The sequence below is a fragment of the Spea bombifrons genome, chromosome 2, assembly GCF_027358695.1.
Source record: "Spea bombifrons isolate aSpeBom1 chromosome 2, aSpeBom1.2.pri, whole genome shotgun sequence".
Lineage (NCBI taxonomy): Eukaryota > Metazoa > Chordata > Amphibia > Anura > Pelobatidae > Spea > Spea bombifrons.
Window position 1 is genome coordinate 44704169 of NC_071088.1, and position 21230 is coordinate 44725398.

General features: G+C 39.7%; 1 protein-coding gene across 4 annotated transcripts in view; it reads left to right on the plus strand.

Moving 5' to 3' along the window:
* The window catches only part of SYNRG (synergin gamma), a 54633-nt gene that overhangs the window by 13746 nt on the left and 19657 nt on the right, over window positions 1-21230 (plus strand). For 2 of the 4 annotated variants that reach the window (XM_053457683.1, XM_053457684.1), the window contains exons 3-14: window positions 4279-4400; window positions 4538-4668; window positions 6032-6137; window positions 6433-6544; window positions 6980-7267; window positions 8221-8301; window positions 10201-10397; window positions 10768-11007; window positions 11891-12021; window positions 12160-12284; window positions 12889-12951; window positions 18603-19541. In XM_053457683.1, the coding sequence (XP_053313658.1) occupies window positions 4279-4400; window positions 4538-4668; window positions 6032-6137; window positions 6433-6544; window positions 6980-7267; window positions 8221-8301; window positions 10201-10397; window positions 10768-11007; window positions 11891-12021; window positions 12160-12284; window positions 12889-12951; window positions 18603-19541 (2535 nt within the window). The remainder of the gene's footprint in view (window positions 1-4278; window positions 4401-4537; window positions 4669-6031; window positions 6138-6432; window positions 6545-6979; window positions 7268-8220; window positions 8302-10200; window positions 10398-10767; window positions 11008-11890; window positions 12022-12159; window positions 12285-12888; window positions 12952-18602; window positions 19542-21230) is intronic. The other 2 variants (XM_053457685.1, XM_053457686.1) reach the window with 1 other exon arrangement.

Consider the following 21230-nt stretch of genomic DNA (forward strand, 5'->3'; position numbering starts at 1 on the left):
CTTTTACAGAACTTCAAGTGATGATCACTCTTCTCATAGAACACGGCTGGCTTCTGAATGTGGCCAATTCACATTTAAACTCAACCACAGAGATCAAGTTTCTGGTGTTTGAGGTAAACGCAAGATCTTTACACCTCTATCTTCCAATAGTCAAGGCCATACGCATTCGGCTAAGTGTCACCGAGCTACAAGCGTATCCTCTCTGCTCTATCAGAAGGGTAATGAGCATTTTGGGATTTATGACTTCCACCATGCCGGCGATAGCCTGGGCACAGGCAAGAATGAGGCCTCTGCTATGGCATGTTCTGTCGCACTGGTCCAGGACCGACGAGGACCTAGACAAGAACATTCTGATATCTCAGGACATACTTCGACTAGAGTGGTGGAAGGTCAAAAGAAATTTGACAAGCGGCCTGTCCTTCCAGCCCACGCAGTGGCTGATAGTTACCATGGACGCATCCAAGACTGGTTGGGAAGCTCATTTCCAATTTCACACAGCACAAGGGAAGTGGTCAGTGCAGGAAGCGCGTCAATCGACAAACTTTAGGTAACTAAATGCCGTCTTGAAGGCTCGAGTATTCTTCAAACCATGGATATTGAGCAACCCAGTGAAGATTCAATCCGACAACGCCACAACACTAATTGACAGACAAGGAGAGTAACCAGTCTCCAAAGTTTATGCACCAAAATCATGCTGTGGGCACATGAAAATCTAGAAGCTATCTCGGCGGTTCACATCAGAAGTCAGAACAATGTACTGGCAGAAACAGATGTTCTCAAGCAGAATGGTCCCTTCATCCGACTATTTTTCAAGGGTTGGTGGCAATAGTAGACCTGTCGGAAGTGGATCTCATGGCGACAAGACTGAATCGGAAAGTCCCTCTTTTTGTCTCTCTATACAGAATGCTTTTCCCTCCTTTTTTTGATGGTCTGGAGATCAAGTGGCGATTCAACCTGGCATACATCTTTCCTCCGGTGTCTGATTCCTCGAGTCTTGCTCAAAGTCAAGATGGACAAGGCAAGAGTACTGGCAGTTATCCTGTTCTGGCCAAACAGGAGCTGGTTTTCCCACCTTCGCCAGCTTTCGGTAACATATGGGGAACTTCCGTTGTCCGCAGACGTTTTGGAGACTAAGGGAATTCCACTCCACATCCTTCAAATGTTCAGATTGACGGCTTGGTTGCTGCAAGGCTGATCATGAAATATCAAGGTATAGACCCAGTTATGACTACTCTCCTCTTGGGGTCAGTAAGTCTATCTACATCAAGATTTTATCTAAGAACCTGGAGGAAATTTCTTGAATGGTGTCAGTCTCAAGGCCTGCAGTCTTCTCCTCCACCCATTCCGGTCATTCTGCGTGTTTTACACGTGGGATTTAAAGCGGGCCTCAAGGTTGCTACATTTAAAAGGGCAGATGTCTGCTCTTAGTCATTTTCTGCTACTCTATCTGGCGTCGGATCGTTTAATTCGGAGATTTTTTAAGGCCATCACGATTAAGAGACCTCCTGTTACATCGTTTTTTTCCACCGTGAGATCTTACCGTTCTGCTCAAGGCTCTGTGCTCGACTCCGTTTGAGCCTCTCCAAGAGGTTTCACTTAAATTCCTCTCCCTGAAGACAGCATTTTTAGTAGCTATCACATCGGCACGACGTTTTTCTCATCTTTCATCAAGGCGAAGTAGTTATGTATCCTAGGCCGTCATTCCTGCCTAAAGTCTTATCTCAAGCTAATATTGGCCAACCTATAGTCCAGCCAACATTTTCTCCAAACCCTATGACACCAGAAGAAAGTGACTGGCACTGTCTAGATGTTAAGAGAGACCGCTTCCTTTTGTTCAGCTGACCATCTGTTCCTTTAGTTCCATGAAAGATCTTCAGTTCAAGCTGTATCTAAATCTACCCTGGCCAGATGGCTCCCATGCCATCCGGCTGGCATATGACTCCTGTGGTGCGACTATTCCTCCTCCGATTAAGGCTCACTCCACACGATCCTTCTCTGTCTCTTGGGCCTCCAGGTCTTCAGTCTCTCCGGAGGAGATTTGTAAAGCAGCAGCGTGATCCTCATGGAACACTGTCATTAAACATTACAGACTGGACATTTCCTCTGCTTTGGCAGCTGAGTTTGGACGTCAAGTCCTGCACGCTGTTGAGATTTAACTCCCTCCCTTTTTGGGGGGGATCTTGCTATATCCCAACGGTACTGCCACTATACGCCGGGAAAAACAGTAATTTTACTCACCGTAAATTCTCTTTTCCCAAGTATAGTGGCAGTACAGGTTTCCCTCCCTAATTTCGTTATAAGATAATGTTTTCCATCCTTTGGTCCTCTTGTTATTAACTGAATGCTGGTCGCTGGTACGTGCAGTTATAGGGTAAGGGGGGGGTGGAGCTTAACCCCTTCTATCTTTTTTAGTGTTTGTCCCGGGGAAGAGAGCAAGCCCAACGGTACTGCCACTATACTTGGGAAAAGAGAATTTACGGTGAGTAAAATTACTGTTTTTAAAATTTTTGAGTCTCTAATTGTTATTCACTAGTTCAGGGTGGGAATGGGACAGGGTGGGCAACTTCTGGAGAAGCTACTTGTGGTGCTTTCTGCCACCCACAAACGGGCAGTTGTTTTAGATTGAACTCGTTAAGCTAAAAACTGGATCTTCCTTTTTACAGTGACTTCTATTGAAAAGTTGTGTCTCCCCCCCTTATGTGTATATTCTGTCTCTAGTAAATGCTACCCATGATGCCTTTCCTGGAAATTTCTTTTCCTAGTTTACGCTTGGATAAAGTTTTTTCACAATATGTAAAGGGGAGATCTGTATTAGAAGGTATAACATAGTAATTCAGGTTGAAAAAAGACGGAGGTCCATCAAGTTAAACATTGCTGTTGCTCAACATTGCTGTTTCTCTTTTCATCAACAAGCTATATTTAATCGTGTATCCCATAATTAAAGTAATCCATCGAATTTTCAAGCACGTCTGTAGGTAGTGAATTCCACATCTTTGTTCTTACAATACAGAACCGTTTTCGCTGCTTTAAGTGAAATATCACTCATAATAATTATAATAGACTTATATAGAAGCACAATTGTATTTTCCTTCCATGAGTCAATGCCTCTCTTATACGTGCCAATATCTTACTGCCCCTTGCAGCAGCTGCATGATGTTGAACACTGTTGCTAAGTTTATAGTCAATAATTATTCCCAAGTCCTTTTTGTTTAACCCCCTTGATAACAATTGACACTCCGGGCAAATGACGCCACGGGTAGGAGCCAGCCATGGTCCCTGATGTCAATCTCTGTGTTGCTGAATGCCTCAACATCAAGGCATTACAGCAACACCATTTGGGTGCAGAAAGCGAAAGTAGATCCCTTTTTACACCATGACATTCCTGGCACGTCAATTGTCACTAACTGGATGTTTGTGCGTGAATGTCCACCATAGACTGTATGGCAGCGGACTCCCGTTTAAAAAGATTGTTTCAACGATCGTCTCCTAAACTTCAACGGCATAGAGGCATTTCAGCGACACCGAACACCCACCGCAAAAAATAAAGGAGTTGCCAAAGTTTCCAAGAGGGTTTCTCCAGACCATCTTGAGAACTCTGGCTCCCTTTTCAGATTGAATACAGATATTGCATTTAACCATGCAAGTCAAGGGAGCCCAGTAAAATATAAAAAAAAAAAAAAAAAAAAAAATTCCCACTGATGTCACCATCTTTAGTTCCAAAAAATGTAAAAAAATTGCTCGGCTCCAGTTAGAATCATTAGTAAACAGTGGCTCTAGGACAGAACCCTCATGAGCGCCTCTTACCAATTTTGTGAATTTTCCTCTAATCACATATCTTTGAACTCTATCTTTAAGCCACCTTGCAGCACAGGCGAAAGTGATTTTGATTTGTCCAGAGACATTTATGAGGCACTGTATTGAATGTTTTGGCAAATTCAAATAAATCTGCTGAAAGACCCTAGTTTATATCTTTGCTCACCTCTTAGTCTGAGATGATGTGTGCTTCATAAAACCCGTGTTATATTATTCCTTAGCAGGATTTCATATAATTTCCACACCGGAGATGGCAGAATCACATTCCGTTACCTGACTGAGCTTTTAATCCCATTTAGAGTATTGATATCATTTCTATGCCTTCTATGTGAGCGCTGCCTGGGGATGGGTTTAAAAAGGGAGATTTCAGGTCATAATTACCAGTGTTTATATTTTTTTTACCCAATGGAATTCTGATTACCTCATCTTTCTAATATCCTTATCTATTTACTGCTGTTTAATTAGGTATGATGCCTGTGCAACAGCAACCTCATGGGTTTCCTATTGTACCAATGATGCAACCAGGCATGCAAAATATGATGGGAGTAGGTTTTGGCTCTCAGGTTCCCCAGCCAGCCCTAATTCAGGTAGGTTCACCATTTTTTACAAGTAGCAGTCTAAAAGCCTAATTTAAATATATAAATTGTACCTGATGCAGGGTGAACAAGCATCATAGTTTTTTGTTTTTTTTTTAAAAAAGATGTGATTTATATATTTGTGTCAGGGTGGAATGCCAATGGGACCAATGCAAGCAACCGGAATGCCTTTCATGGGGCAGCCTGCCTTTCTGGGAATGCGAACTCCTACTCAACAGTTTATCCCTGACATGCAGAAGCAGTTTGTAGAAGAGCAACAGTAAGTGAAAGTTGGTCGTAAATTTACTTTGAATGTAAAATTTACTCTAATAATGTATTTTGCCATTAAAATGCACCTCCTTTCAAGGTTCTTAAGGCAGCATACGACTACCCCAGTGTAAGGACACGAAGACGCGTATAAACGGTGCAGAATCTCTTGGCAGGGGTATAATATTGCTGCACAAGAAACACTGCAACATAAATTCTTAGGACTTTATATGATTGTTTCATGATACAGTTTGAGTGCTGTCAGGGCAGCCATTGTGGGCTGCGGTACCCATCATGACATTGCTTTTGTTGAAATGCAGTCTACAGCAAGTTGCATTGTCATTGTGAAGGACCCATATTATTGTAACTACTGTGTTCTTTAACTCTTGTGCATTGATGCTTCCAGTCGGAGCAGCTACACTGTTGTGCCCTTTTGTAGAATGATGCTGCCCATGTTTGTTTGGTAGAAAAAGTGGTTATGTCTCATTGCCTCACTTGTAAACTTAGCCACAGCAATAGAGAGAGAGAGATACCGTATTTGCTTGATTATAAGACAAGGTTTTTATCGTCTGAAAAATACCCCTCATCTTATAATCAAGGTCGTCTTCTAATCAGACTCAAATATAGTTCTGACTACAAGATTAAGATCCTGTCTGGTAACCTCCACTGCTGCTGGCACTTCCACCTGGGGGTTCTATTACCGAGCGCCGGTGAAAGTGCCGGCAGCTACGGAGGTTGTCTACGCGCATCGTGCAGGCCTTCCCCGGCTGCCAGAGAGGAGAATTCCCTGCAGTGCTGCGGGGTATTCTCCTCTTTGGCTAACGTCTGCGTGATGGACGCAGACAACCCCCGCTGCTGGCACTTCTGCCATGGTTTCTGTGATGGAGCACTGGCGTCACATGACCGCCTGGTGGTCAGCTGATTAGCCCTGCTAGAATTAGCCCACCCGTTGCCCCACTAGACACCAGGGAGTCAGAAGCACTGGTAATTTTGGGGGGGGGGGTTATATGGGGGGCATAAGGCTTTTCTAGAGGCAGAGTGCCCCATGATATGCCTTTTAACCCCCTAGATGCCACTCTGCCCCATGATATGCCTTTTAACCACTCTGGCATATATAGGGGTTAAAAAGCATATCAGGGAGGCAGAGTGGCATATAGGGGGTATAAGGCATTTTTGGGGGCAGATGTGCATAACTGGAGGGCAGGTTGGCAAATAAAAGGAAATGAAAAACAAAAAAAATTCTTTAGATTAATTTAAGATGTTGTGACCTGTAAATGCTGTTAGTTGTTACTGTAACAAAAGGACCAGTGACTTTCTAATCCAAAACAGACTCAAGGGTGCTGCTACACATTTTTACTTTGTTTCTTTGTCTTAAGGAAAAGGTTTGAACAGCAACAAAAAATGTTAGAGGAAGAAAGAAAGCGGCGGCAGTTTGAAGAACAGAAACAGAAATTAAGGCTGTTAAGCAGTGTTAAGCCAAAGGTAAATCATGCACTGCATATTCATTATTGTCATAAATAGTCCTATGGTAATCTCTCATTTTCAGCATTTGGCTACTGATACTGGCTCATACTGATCAGTGAGTCAATTACAACCAGCTACTCATGGCGTGCTGAGGGCCATTTTTTTTCTGTACAAAGAGTGAAAGTTATGATTAACCTTTTATTACCCAATGTCCAAGAATGATGTTAGTTGGTCATACTGATGATGGAATACATGTTCATCATCCTCCTAATAATATTTAATGACTGAATATGCTATATTTGTTTCTTTTTAGACTTGTGAAAAAAGTAGAGATGATGCATTGGAAGCAATCAAAGGAAATTTAGATGGTTTTTCCAGAGATGCCAAAATGCACCCAACTCCGGTATTGCATACAAAGAAAACAGGTAAATAAATGCATGTTTATATAGTGGAGTAGGAACACTTTTGGGCCCCATACAGTATACTATGACATTAGTAAAACTAATTCACAATATTGGTGTATCTTTCTTACATTGATAGAATGATAAAAGAACCCATATGTTAACATGTAAGTGGTGTAATAGTAAAGTATATAGTAACAAATTATCAACGCATCTTAACCCTTACACAAAGGTAAAAAAACCTCATAGCAATAATATAGCATATACAAACATACGCAATCCTTGAACACCAGTGCTTTGTATCATCCTAGTGTGTTTGAGGAGTAATGTTCGACATGTTTGTTATCATTAGTTTTTGTCAATAACATCTATAGGTAGACCATATTCAGAACATTATTTCTTTTCATTATCCTCCTGTTCATTTTGTCTCATCATTACTGCTCATTTTCCATTTTGCAGATTTTCCCTCATCACCCCATTCTTCTGTATCTGTATCCTCACATGCTACTCTTCTTGGTGCTGATGAAGAATTCAGTGATTTTGTCCAAGGGCCTGTCAAAGTTCCTTCAGTCCCTTCTATGCCCTCTTGTGTTTCTGGCCCTGTTGGGCAGATGCTGTCAGAGCAGGCTGTAACTGTATCACAGCGTTCTCCTGTAAGATCACAAGGGTCTACATCTTCACATGGTACCAATGAAACACTTACAGTCCAGTCCACCTCTACAACTAAGTTTTCTGCACAAAAAAGAGGTAATTTCTGAAAGTGCAGATAATATTCAGTTTTACATTTAGAGTTTACTTTTACAAAAATAGTTTGTGGCTAAATTTAAATTGATTCAGTAAGATAAGGAACCTCATTCACCTTTTCAAAGCAAAGTGGAAAAGGAGTTAAATTATGCCATACCAGAGTCAAGTTAACTTCTTGGCCCATGATAAAAGAGCAGTCTCTCTAGTTTAATGTTTTAAAGTAAACAGGGTCATTGGCAGGGTATATTAGCATTTTGTGATATTAGCCCCAATAAAATAAAAAAGATAAAAGCCCTGATGTCATGACATGTCCAGAGCGGTGCGCCCCAATGATAGGAACAAGCCACGTCACCCCAAGTTTATTAACTAATAAGCAGATTACTGTAGGAGGGTATTTAAATGAGCCTGTCCATTCACAAGTAAATACAGAATCAGAGCACGGAGCAGCAATGGATGACAGCGGTGAGCCATTGAGATGACTACTTTCGTGGTTAGCTAACCCTTGCCTGTATACTAACATTTGGGATTATTGCTAAAGGTTAGGTCTCTTTTGCTACTTCTCTTAAGCATTTCATATCCTCCAATCGGCAATCCATGTTTGATGTCTACATTGGAGAATTTTAGCTAAACTCACATCTAATTGTAATAATCCTCATTTCCTTTTTTTTTGATATTTTATATATGTTTGTAAATGTCATATACTATTTTATATTAAATCATTATTCTTGAATAAAATAATTCCCCAACTTTTGGTAAATAAGTTCACGTGACTTCCTAACTTTCTTGCATTATTTTTATATGTAAAAAATCTAATTGCTCTTACATGCATGATTGTTTTTTTTTCCAGGCTGAAACATGCTTTTCCTCAACACTGCAATTTTTTCAGAATCAGAATGCATGTAATATCAGGTCCTTGGAATATATGGAATATATTAATTTTAATTTGTATATTGCAGTTGGTGTTGGAATCTTCCCCACAACAGATCCCGTACAGCAGATGTTACCCTCATGGATTTATAATGATAGTCTTATCCCAGGTACACGTATTAATAATCAGTGTCTGTTATTCCAAGGACGCAGTGCAGGGGCGTAGGAAGTGTGAGGCGAAAGAGGCACTCGCATCGGGCGAATCTGCGAAGGGGGTGCACAGCCGCCCGATCAACACCTGCAGCCTCCAGGACTGGTTGGGGAGATGGTGGAGTATCTATAGGGGAGGGGGGCGAGCAGAGGAGCCATGCTCATCCGGCGCCCCGTTGGCAGTGCGCACCCAGGCACCATCAGCGCTGGTCTGGGGAGGAGTTGTCCGATGAGCAGGGCTGGTATGGGAAATCACAATCCCCCTCTAACCGGCCCAACATTAAGGAGCGCTGGGTCTGTCACTTCAGACCTCGGCTTCCGTGCTCCCTCATTACTACGCGCCGGCAATCGATGACGAGCGCCAGGATATGACGTCAACCTCGGCGCTCTCCATCAATAGCTGGCTCATAGTGATGAAGGAGCACTAAAGCAGAGGCCTGGAGTGACAGACCTCGCGCTCCCACCACAGAATGGATTATGGAAGATGAGAAAAGTAAGAGAAGGGGAGAAAGGGGTATAAGGGCTGTGTATATTTGTGTGTTTGTAAGCTAGTGTTTGTAAGGGCAGTGTGTGTTTATGGGCAGTGTATGTGTAAGAGCAGTGTAGGTATTTGTGTGTTTGTAAGCTGGTGTGTGTATGGACAGACTTGTGTAAGGGCAATGTGTGTGTGTTTATGGACAGACTTGTGTAAGGGCAATGTGTGTGTGTGTGTAAGGGCAGTGTATGTGTATATGTGTGTTAATGGGCAGGTGTGTGTAAAGGCAGCATGTATCTGTGTGTTTATGGACAGGTGTGTGTAAGGGCAGTGTGTGACAGGTGTGTGTAAGGGCTCTCTAACAAAAAAAATAGCTGGGGTGCACAATTTTCCATTCTTTCCTAGGGCACAAAAAGAGGCTAGCTACGGCTCTGACGCAGTGTACACTTTTGGTGTTTTTTTATGTTGTTAAGAGGTTAAATGTTTTGGGCTATGACATTGATCTGTACAAACAAATCTTCTTCTTTACATAAATTTATTAGCAATTCGGCTAAATCAGAAAAAGGATTAAAAAAGTTTTTTTCTAGCTAAGAGCTTAAACTATTTTGATAGATTTATTGTGTATATATTAGCTTTCCTATATATATTAAAGGCTGTTGTTCAGCATTGTGAATTTGATAGAATTATATATATATATGTTCACAAACCTATTTTTGTCTTTAAAACCAGTGCATCGTGAAATACGCACAATTAAAAATGGTCATACAATCAACATACAAATTCATTAAAAAGCATGAATATAAAATGTAATACAATTAAAAAAGGTCATCTCCATCTTTCTATACGAGCAACGCTATTGGTCGTTGGTAGGGGCCTCCTCTGCTATCAACCAATGAAGAGCAGCTGCTCTTCATTGGTTGTCAGACGAGCCCCCTGCTGAGACCGCTGGTCTCCCTGCTCCAGGAACTAAAGGTCTGTGTGAGCAACCAATAGAGTCGCTCATATAGACCTTTAACTCCTGAAGGTGAAAATCCTCCTGGAGAGACCATTGGTCTCCCCACTTCAGGAGTTAGCGAGCGACTCTATTGGTCATCGGCAGTCTTCTAGCATCAACCTACGGATTTCAGCTCCCGTTAACCCCTGCGATGCTGCGTAGATAAGGTAGGCTAGATGGGGAAGAGACCAGGGAGACTAGTAAACGAACACGAAGATTCCTCGTGTTTTGTGTCTTCGTCTTCGTATACGTTTAGCCGCCGCCATGTTCATTTCTTCGGTATTTGAGCTGAACAACGGAAACGCACCCTTCCTGTTCATTTTCATGTTCACCCAACTACAAATGCATGAGTCTAATAAAGACTAACAACACCTTTTTATGTTTCCACAGAACTTTATAAGGTTGTTTTAGATTCAAGCATGACACCTACTGGGATAGATACAGCCAAACTGTATCCTATTCTAATGTCTTCAGGACTTCCCAGGGAGACTTTGGGGCAGATCTGGGCATTAGCAAATCGAACAACTCCTGGGAAACTGATAAAAGAAGAACTTTACACTGTTCTTGCTATGATAGCTATTACTCAGGTACTTCATTTTATGTCTGTTTTTATTTTTGTACTGTAGAATAATCTAGGTCCTTGTGAACACTCGGAATAGCCAAACACACACTTTGTGATTAGGCAACTCTAATTCACTTCTTCATCTGGCAACCTCTAATTCCCTACTTCAGTCTTGGATGTGCTAACACACCATAATAGACTAAGGCCCTAGTGAAATTAAGCACTTGTGTAGGGTGTTCCCTGACATAGTTAGTGAGATTGTCTAAGCCAGAGAATTTGGACCTGTCCATTGCCATATTCATCATATATGAAGTTTTTTTTTTTGTTTAATAAATGATTTGATTGGTTTGATTTTTTTTATACACACTAATCATTGTATTCCTTTGTGTGACCAGAGAGGTGGCCCAGTCCTAAGCACTGATGTACTGAACCAGTTTTCCTCTGCCCCTGTACCAACTTTGAGTGGATTCCCCATGAGTCTCTCATCCACAGTAAATCAACTACATATAGCACCGACAAGTTCTGCGGCACCTAGGCCTGTTAATATTGCCCCACCAGTGATCTCATTGAACAGACCAACTTCAGGGGTAGTTGCGCCTCAAAACACTATGATGCATCCACTTCCTACCCAGCAGGTAAGGACAAAGATATCTATGACTATATGCATTCCCACTAATATATATGGCTGTGGCTAGACATGGGCAAGTTTTTAAATGGAGAGGTTACAAGGGAGATATTTGTTCCTCCACATCTGGCCTATTTATAGCCCTATAGTTTTCCTAGCCAGAAGGGCTGAGTTTACTGCTTAATGCATAGTTGGATGTGTGAGGAGACTTTTAAGAAATTTCACTAATTGTCCTATGAATTGTACAGGTCCGGCCAAGCTGTGAATTATTTTTTCCAAAATATATCTTATTTTCTTAAGTCTGATAACGATGTTTGTTCTAATTTGCAGATTATTCACGTTAATAATAATAATTAGTGGTAGTAGTAGTATTCAAGAAAATATAAATCTGCTTGGTTGGAGGGGCTTGGGTTCTTTTAAATTAATTTTAGTCTATATGTTAAGCAAATAAATATTATCAAATCTGTCATATTTTTTAACATAGAAGCGTGATTGCGTAAGAATAACAGTTTTAAAGAAGCCTTTTTTGTTTCTACCGCAACAACATATTTGTGCCTGCTTTTGTCTCACGTAACATAAGTGTTCCCGACCAATGAGCCAAATTTCACTTAATTATTTCTGGCAGGAGTTTTGGCATTTAGCAATACCAAGAATCGCATGATGGTGTATTTTAGGTACAGAGGTAAACTGTTATTATGTGTACTTAATGTGACCAGGTTTTGAAAACAATATTTTGCAGTTAATTTATAGCTTTTATAGCTTTCGACCCTGTAGTTGCTACTTTTGTGTAGCTTTACCAGTATTATAGTCATGTATGTTCCAAACACGTTTCGGTTACTGTATTTAAAATATGTATTTTTCATAAAAAAAATGATTGTGTCTTTCTTATGTAGTGTGGTAAATCAGAAGATGATGATTTTCAGGATTTCCAAGATGCCTCTAAATCTGGACCCATTGATATTTCCTTCTCTGATTTCCAGAGTGATATTTCAGTGAAACCAACCACTTCTCAATCTGGCATAAGGTGAGTGATACCTGTTCAGTGTTTGCTGCACGTACTTTTCTACACATATCTCTATTCCCTCCACCCTCTCTCTGTGAATGGTAAAATTCGGTTTTTCACTGCTTCACCTGGATAAGCATACTTTGCTTTGTTTTCTAGTGCTCCTCCAATGCTTATACCCATGTCGGGAACAGCAGAAACTGCGTCTTCTTCCTCTGATAAGTATGCAGTCTTTAAATCTATCAACATGGATAAATCTTCTGAAAACCCATCTACGTTTGCAGGTAAGATGATGAAAAACGTGTTTGAATGTAACAATTTGCAATGCTGCGTTTAGAGATTTAATTCTTAGTGTTTTTAATGTCTAAACCCTACCCTAAAATTTATTTTATAAATTGTTCCTCATTCACAATTTTGCCTGGAGGCCTCGTGTGCTGCAAAGCCAGGCACTGAGACTGAAAAAGGCTTTTTTTCTGTGATTAAACTTAAGCTGAAAAATAAATGACAGAACTTGACAAACTTGAAGTCATTTTGTGTGACATAATAAATGTTTTTAAAGGAAGCTTATGCTCCATGCTCTGTAATATTATCCTAGAGCACTGTTTTGTGCACATATGCAAGGGTGCAAATCATTGGGAATTATGCTGAGGACCACAGATCTCCCGAACCTCGTGAAGGGCACAAAGAGTGGTGGTTGTCCAACTGTGTGCCACTCCAGGCCTAGTTATCCTGCTTAACATTAGTTATTGAGAGATTAAGAGGCATCAAGAATTTGATTTGTCTCAGATAACATGTGCAGCTGTTTAGTTTCCGATCCTATTTAAATATTTGAATAAAACAAATTTAGCAGTGCCATCGTTTTTTTGAGTCTTACTTGACTTTTTTCAGACTTTGAAGACAAGTACCATGCCTTCAGAGAGCTGGAGAAGCCACCAGAAAACAAGTCATTTGGTAAGACTGATTTAAAGAAAATATTAGGCTATTTTATTATGTAAAATGCATCTGTCCATTTATGACTCTAATAGATGTATGTTGGGATGATCCTTTGTTATGCCCTTTGAAAGTATATTTTGCCATAATACAAATAGTATATTTTGAGATGCAATATTTATAGTAAAATAACTTTTACTGTAACTAATGTGGGATGGAGCAGATTGAAGGATCAAAGGTGTTCTTTATTGACAGTAATGTCTATGACTGAGCATTGTAAGTGGTTTGTAATCACATGTTCCCAACCAAGGCAGCCCCCTACGCTGGAAACTAGCTACTTTGCAGCTGAAGTGTGGTGCTTTGGTAGTAGGCTTTAATACTTTTAGTGCCAATAATGTTAATTAAAGTTTTGATTTCCCCAATGGTTATAGTCGGGGCCATCTTCAAGTTATAAGATACACAGCTGCCTAGGGCCCACAACAGTCCACTAAAAGTGTAAGAAATTATGACCCTCTTACAGGGATATTCTTTTAGGCAATGTGTGACGAATAAAGCACAAATACAAGCGTATAGAAAAATGTATATTGATATTGAATTAGGTCAATGTTACAGGTGATAAAACATATAACATACAGAAAATATTTGATAATAATACAAAACAAAAGAGATACTTAAGCACATTCTTGGGAAACCTCTCTCAGCTCACAGGCTTCTCCCGAACGCCATCTAGCACAGCTTCGTTCTGGGTCTCCTGACCCAGAACACTTCTGTTCACTGCGCTCTTCTTTCCCCTAGACTCTTCTTTCCCCTAGACTCTTCTTTCCCCTAGACTCTTCTTTCTCTTAGACTCTTCTTTCTCTTAGACTCTTTTGACTATTGCAGCCCCTCTTCTGACTATTACAGCCCCGAACTAGTCGTCCCAGAATTCCTTTCTACCTCCTTGAAAATGGTTCACCCAACCCCCCTTTCCAGAGATTTCCTGTATGACCCAATTATGGAGGAGACAGATAGTCTATGCAAAAATACACAGTTATGTTAAAATACATCGGCTTCAGTTGTCTGACCCCCTGTGGGGTATCCCACCTCTGTTGAGCCTTTGTTCCAAACCTTTTGTAATGCATTACTATGCAAATGACCTTACATTGTAAAACCAGATATCTCATCTTACTGAAACCCAAATCTTCCCCTAAAATGTAATGTCCCATTTTAAAGGCACCATTCATTTCTTACAAAAGGCACTAGGAAAATCTTGTCATCTGATAGATGGCATTTGAGTTATAAGTAGGGGTGAAAGGATCTGGGAGTTCTGCATTGAAGCGCCTGGGAGGTTAGGGGATTTCACAGGAAGAGGGCCTTTTAGGAATCCCATTTAATGCATATACTCCTTATTATATTAAGAGTGTTTACTTATCACCATTCATATATTCGATATCTATGGATTAAAATCTGCTGTGGTATACATTTGCATCAGCTGGAAACCATAGTATGTTGTAATTTATAATGAGTGTTCTTGTTAACCATGTCAATAAATATAAGTTCTTTTTGCGTGTAAAAACGCAATGTGGATGTTTCGGATTGGAAGGGTAGAGAGAGTGGTAGGGATAAAAAGGTCCAGTCTGCATGTCCTATCAAACGCAAAACGCCTTTACACTGGGGGACAAATATCCGCTGTAGTGGCTTGGTAAGCACTACACATAGCCTCCTCCTCCGTACCTGAGATTGGGCAGGACTCCAAATAAAGCCCATCCCCTCCTGATATCCCCAATGATAAGCCCCCGGATGGCTTCTGTTTATATATATATATATATATATATATATATATATATATGCACTTTTTAAACGGTAAACAAATGGATACTTTGCACAATGAATAATGCAGTAATCACAGCGCTAGTGAAAATTAATTGTGCAATAATAATCACAGGGCTAGTGAAATGAAAGTGCCATTGAGGCAAAAACCCAATAAATAAATAAATATACAAACAGTCATTGAAATATGTGAGGTAGAACTCATTGGAGAAACTGGGGATGCTTTTTGCTTTTGAGGAGTATCTCAAAGTCTGGGGTGATGGTAGACAAAGCAACTCTGAGGTCATGTTCAATGTCCATTCTGTTTCTATGCTTTGTCTTTAACAGAACCAGAGTTGAGAAGCCACTCTCACAAAGATAAGATGTGCTGAATGGTAGTAAAACTTTGATGGCATGGGTTGAGAGATGGAAGGATATTCAGCCATAACATTACACCAAAACTGTTGAGAAGGTTATCTCAGTAAAAAAACAATTTAGCATCTGATCGCATGAAAGCTCTACATGCCCTTTGTTGCTTGGCAACATGACGTTTTCCAAATCAATTCCAAGGGTGGTGTCTGGGTAACTGGGGCTGAGATGGTTCATAGGGGCTGTGGTGGGGGGGGCAGGGGTTGTGGTGTGAGGGTAACTGGGGCTGAGATGGTGTCCATGCCAGACACCCAGTTCTTTCCAAAGTATCTGCACTGACATGACCAGCACTTCAGCACATGGACACTTATTCTTTCTCCACATGCATTCCACATGTGTTCCAGGGCCCTATTACTGACTTTCACTTGTCAGTCCCCATTTCACAGGGTGGTACTGGAACAAACTGGCATTTCCTAGGGCGTAATAATGTAAATCTGGCACCCAAGTCTTTTAACTCTATGGAAATGTTTTCTGTGGAGTCTGAGATACTGTCCATATTCACAAATTTGCATGGTTTAGGGTTTTGCTTGGGCAGTCCTAGCATAAAGAGAAAAACCCAAGATGCCAGATTTACTTCATCATGCCCTAGCAAACATCACAGGAACTCAGGTGCTTAGCTGTGCCAGGAAGGGCCAGCTCCCCAGTAAATCAAAATAGAAAAAGGCTCCAGGCACTCAAGGGTTCCACTCAGGCAGGTTTATTGAAGGAGAAGGACAACAATGTTTCTCACAATGAGGTCTTTATCAAGTTGATAGCAAACATCTCAAACTGTGAACATTATCTCAAATTTGCTAACTCTTTTTACAATTCGATGATTTGTTCACACAAGGATTGTTATCAAATCCTGGTTGTCTATCTTAACTACTTTTAACTTTTACCTTACCCAGCCTTAATTGACTGAAGATTTGCTGTTATGCAAAGTTTGTATATAATCCATCATAATAAAGTACACAATATATAAAAAAGAAATAACTAAACAAATTGTTTAATAAGAGTTGCTTGCATGTTTAATGTGTCCTCATTTCACTAGCTTCAAATTATAATGGGAATCCATGCATTTTGTCAGTAAGTGTTTTGTGTTTTGCTTTTTGTTTTGCATGTTCCATTACATTTCACAAATTGTATTCTATTTACTGCATTAATCTGGTCCTTTTAGGAACTCAGAGTTTAGCAAAAAAAATCCTGATTTTATTTAAAGGGAGTGTTACAGACGCCGATACACTGTTATCCCTTCTGGCAGTGGTCAATGCTGACACCTGCTGAAAGGACTTTTTAGGAGGGAAGAGACCCAGCAAAGCCTGTCCAGACCCTGCTGCAATTTCTGATTCTTTCACCTGCTGGTGGGTCACACACATCAGCAATGCAGCTCTATGGAGTAAAAAAAACAACAAAAAACCCTTTTGGGCAGCAATATTAAGAATGACACAGTATATGCATTTCTGGGATCTTGTGGGCTTCAGCTGCCCAGAGCCTGCCCTCGCGGGACACGGCCAGGATGCCCACTGACGACGTGAGCGTTCCGGCTGACATTGCGGGAAAAACGGGGAGTGGGGCCTGTCAAGGTCCTGCTCCTGCGATCCGAAGGATTCAAGTATTCAAGCGGTGCTTCTCCCAGAGTTCTCTGTGCTTAACCCGGAGAGTTCCCAGTTATGAGTATAGGCTAATATGCAAGTTATGGATATGGCCCTGTAGAACGTAAGACATGTATGTATATGGAGTATTACTGTAATTTTGTTCAGTTTTTTTTTGGTTTTGGAATAGGTTAATTTAGCTTTGTGCGCTTCAATGGTTTCAAAAGAAAGACCTACTTGTCCTTTAATAATAAAAAAAAAAAAAAGTTTCATTTGTTTTGCTCTATTAAACACAGAAAAGAGGAATCTTGATTAAAACAGCATATGGTAAAATGGCAAAACAAATTTGGCATTTAGGGTACTACAAACCCTTGGTAATGAAGGGGTTAATAATACATTGCATGTTTCTTTCCAGATTAAACCTGCATCAATATGAATTTACTTATAATGGGCAAATCTGTTTTTCATTCCTTAGTGATCTGTGGCCGCATGTAACTTGGCTCCGTGTTTCTAAAGCATACAAAATTTCTTTTTGTAGATTTTCGTTTAGAAAAAAATGTTTGTCATTGTTTCTCATTATCATTATCATTATTATTATTATTAGTGCCATTGTGTCCTTTAAATGTTTATGCCTTTTTGGGAAAACATCTGAAAAACAGAATACAGTTTGTGAAATTTGGTGTGGTTTTTCTTTTTTATAGCTTAAATTTAACAACCATTAGATGGAATGAAAGATAAATGTTAGCAAATTCAAAACTTAATGATACGATTAAGAATTTAACTTCATACGACCATCTTTTCTCACCTTTCTGGTTCTTTGCCTTATCTTATGCCAGGCATGATTACGTTCTTCTAGAAGGCTCTCCTACTATCTTAAAATCTATAAAAGCCTCTATGCCTGTTATACTTTAGAAATAGATTGTGACCAATTGTTACATTTTAGATCCTTTAGGCTTTATTGGTTAATCTATTACTGTATTTTTTTATTTTATGTGGCTTCTTTGGAAGTTCTTTAGGTTGTTTTATAAGCTAATGGGGATGGGAGTCTCTGAAACACTAGACAGAAATTGAGACTTTTAGGCCGTCTTTTAAGATTACATTAACATCAATTTTAAGATAGTGTTATATCACTCTAATCCATCCCACTAATATTCATTTGTCTTATTCTTTCTTGTTTTTTAACTAAATTGAAATATTACAGATACCAGAGGCACCCCATTAGTAGTAAGGACTTCCTCTGCATACAGATAAATACTATCCTTCGCACCTTATCCGTTTCCTTGTTAATCTAATTTATCTATTTAACCCTACAGTTTGTTAATGTTTTTTCCATGTGAAAACATTTTAAAATGACTTACTAAAATCTATGTAAACTTTATCTTGGCCATGTAGCTGCCACGTTTTTTTCTTTTTATTTATTTTGTTATTTATAGTGTTGCGGATGATAGAGCCCTAGTCTGCCTGACATGGTATTGACATCGATTCAGTCCTAAACCCAACTATCAAGAAAAAAACATTGGGAACATGTTATTACACGCACACAGATTCATCCCTTCTTGATCCATTGGCATAATAACTGAGCACCGTTTCTCTTTAAAATGCTCATCGGATGTCTGTCAGGAAGGCACCACGATACAAAAATTGGTCAGAACTCCCAATAGTTATTTTATTTGCATATCACTAAAGCCACAGACCCTATAAATCTGGCAGCCTTCATGTGAAGTGTCTTAGAGACTCCCATAATGTTTGGCGTGGCTTTTTTTCTTTTGTACAGTGTACTACGTATAACGATAGAAGCGTCACCTTATTTTGTTAGAAATTCTTATTGAAGAAACATGCTCATGCAATTTGTATTAAATATCTTCTTTGTTTTAATTTTTGTAGGGGATGGCTTTGCAGACATTAAATCTGGAGCAGACGATGGATTCACAGACTTTAAAACCGCAGACAGCATATCTCCACTAGATCCTTCAGCAAAAGATTCTCATCTCCCTTCACCATTTACCACTGTTCAACACAAATCACCAACACAAACATCATTTAATGTTGCAGAGCTTGACCCTTTTTCTTCTGTGACTGTTTCATCAACCATTAATTCATTTCCCTTTACAGCCGCATTCCCTTCGACTACTTCATCATCCCCTGTACCACCCCTTCCTTCATCATCTTCATCTCTGACAGCATCTTCCTTTAAAACCTCTTCCGTGCCTGACGATTTTGGAGATTTCAGTCTTTTTGGAGGGTCTGCAAATGCCGGATCCACCAGCAGTCAAAATGACTTTGCAGACTTCATGGCTTTCAACAGTGACACTAGCTCTTCAGAACAAAAAAAAGAAGATAAACCTAAAGCGATTAAACTAGAACCCAGTCCGTTGGGCCCACAAACGTTTACCGCTCATACTACCCAGGCAATACAACCTGCTTCTTCAGCTGCAGACAAGTACGACATATTCAAGCAGCTGTCTTTGGAAAACTCTGGCCTTGCATATGATGAAAGTAAATACACAATTCCTTCCATGAAAAATGATGATGACTTTGCTGATTTCCAATCTGACAAGTTCACAATAGCAGAGACAAGCTCTGAGAAATCTTTTGTGGATAAAATTGCTTCATTCAAACAGGCCAAGGAGGACTCTGCTTCTGTGAAGTCCCTTGATCTTCCCTCTATCGGTGGCAGTAGCGTTGGGAAAGAAGACTCTGAAGATGCGCTCTCAATCCAGTTTGACATGAAACTGGCAGATGTGGGTGGAGACCTGAAGCACGTCATGTCTGATAGTTCTTTGGATTTGGCGTCAGTTAGTAGTCAGCATCCGCCCGCAGCAGGTGAGGAATTGGTTAGATTGCTCTGGTGAAAAAAAAAAATTATATATATTATAATTGAAGAGCAAGCTTAGAAAACAATGTTGTGCTTTATAAAATATTTATTCTCTCTTTCTCTGTACTTACTAAATGTGAAAGGTATTTATAAAACATCCATAGATAGTCTGACATCTAGGATCATTTTTTGGTTGTGAAAAATACTCTAAGGATAATTCAATAGCTGAATGACTGAGGTTGATAGATTGCATGTGGCTTTGGGTTAAAAAAAAAAGCTACTTTCAATGCAATCTCTGTACATAAAACATTAGTCTACCGGTATACTCTTTTCTCACTCACCGCTGTGAAACGTTATTACATGTAATTTGATTTTTGTTTTGCTAATTATATTTTGCACAGGCTGTTGGCATCTTCCACACTTTGAGGCTGAATTTTCACTTGCTTGTGAATCTCAGATGTCAGATTTCTATCCACTAGCGTCATTTAGCGCACGGTACAAAGTTAATTGTGCGTTGCTGCTTGGATTATCTGAACTTTATAGGAATTAGCAATGGTTTGTTGCAGGTTCAGAAATTTACAGCAGAGGGGCTTTGCCTGGCAGCAATGAACGTTGAGTTTTCAGTATTATATTTGTCTGGTCCAACTAAAGAGCACTTTGAGCATCTCCAATACTTTTGCTGACTAATGTGACAGCTAATACTTGGAGTGTGCTAAACATCTAAGATCAGAAATCAGGAAGTGCTTGGCATATAAACTCAAATATAATCACCATTTAGGTCTTTCTTGATCACCCTCTGTCGGTGATGAGACCATGTTAGGGAAAAAAGACTTACAACAAAACAGATATCTATAGAACTTTCCGTTACAACATTCTCAGTATTACTTTGATGTGAAGTATAACAGTGTTATACCAAACAGTATTATTCCAGTGACAAACAAAACATGGATTTTGCACGTTCCTTTGCTTTTTGCACTCTTTCTATGTTAATCTCACACTATTATAGTTCCATAGGATCTGCAGCTTTGTGCACCAGTAAGAACGTTTACAGTCCTAGTGGAAACCATATCTGTTACCATACATGATTGTGTTCTGTTATCTAAATATTGTATCGTTAGGACGTATTCCCATCAAGTATATCTTTCAGGTTTGCCAAGCTGCCCTAAATACATAGCAATATTTATACATATACGGTATATATATATGGTTTTTTCTTTTTTTATATCTTTGTGCAACCATGTTAAGAAGTATTTGGTCTTATTGACAGTGCAAGTAACCTTTGGATAACCAAAAAAAACATTCAGTAGCCATTTCTTTTTATCTTCTGATTGAGTCACAAATCAATACAAAATTTTAAATGAATGCATACAATGTATTCAAATATTTGCAACATATATAGGTACACGGCTTATGGTCCTGACTGTATTCATAATACTATATTTAACGTCAACATGGCACCAATTCATAGGCTGATATTTTATTGACCACATGCTGCCTAAACAATAATATACATACACTTATAATGGCATGCAATATGTACAGTGTTACGGTTTTTCTTTCTCGCTATAAAGTTGTTCATTGATGTTAATTATCTCCCCTGTATCCCACACATTGAGCATCAGGACACCGGGGTGGGGTGGGGAGAAATCTGCCGCAGACTAGGATACATAAACTTCATTTATGTATAGAGTAGATCC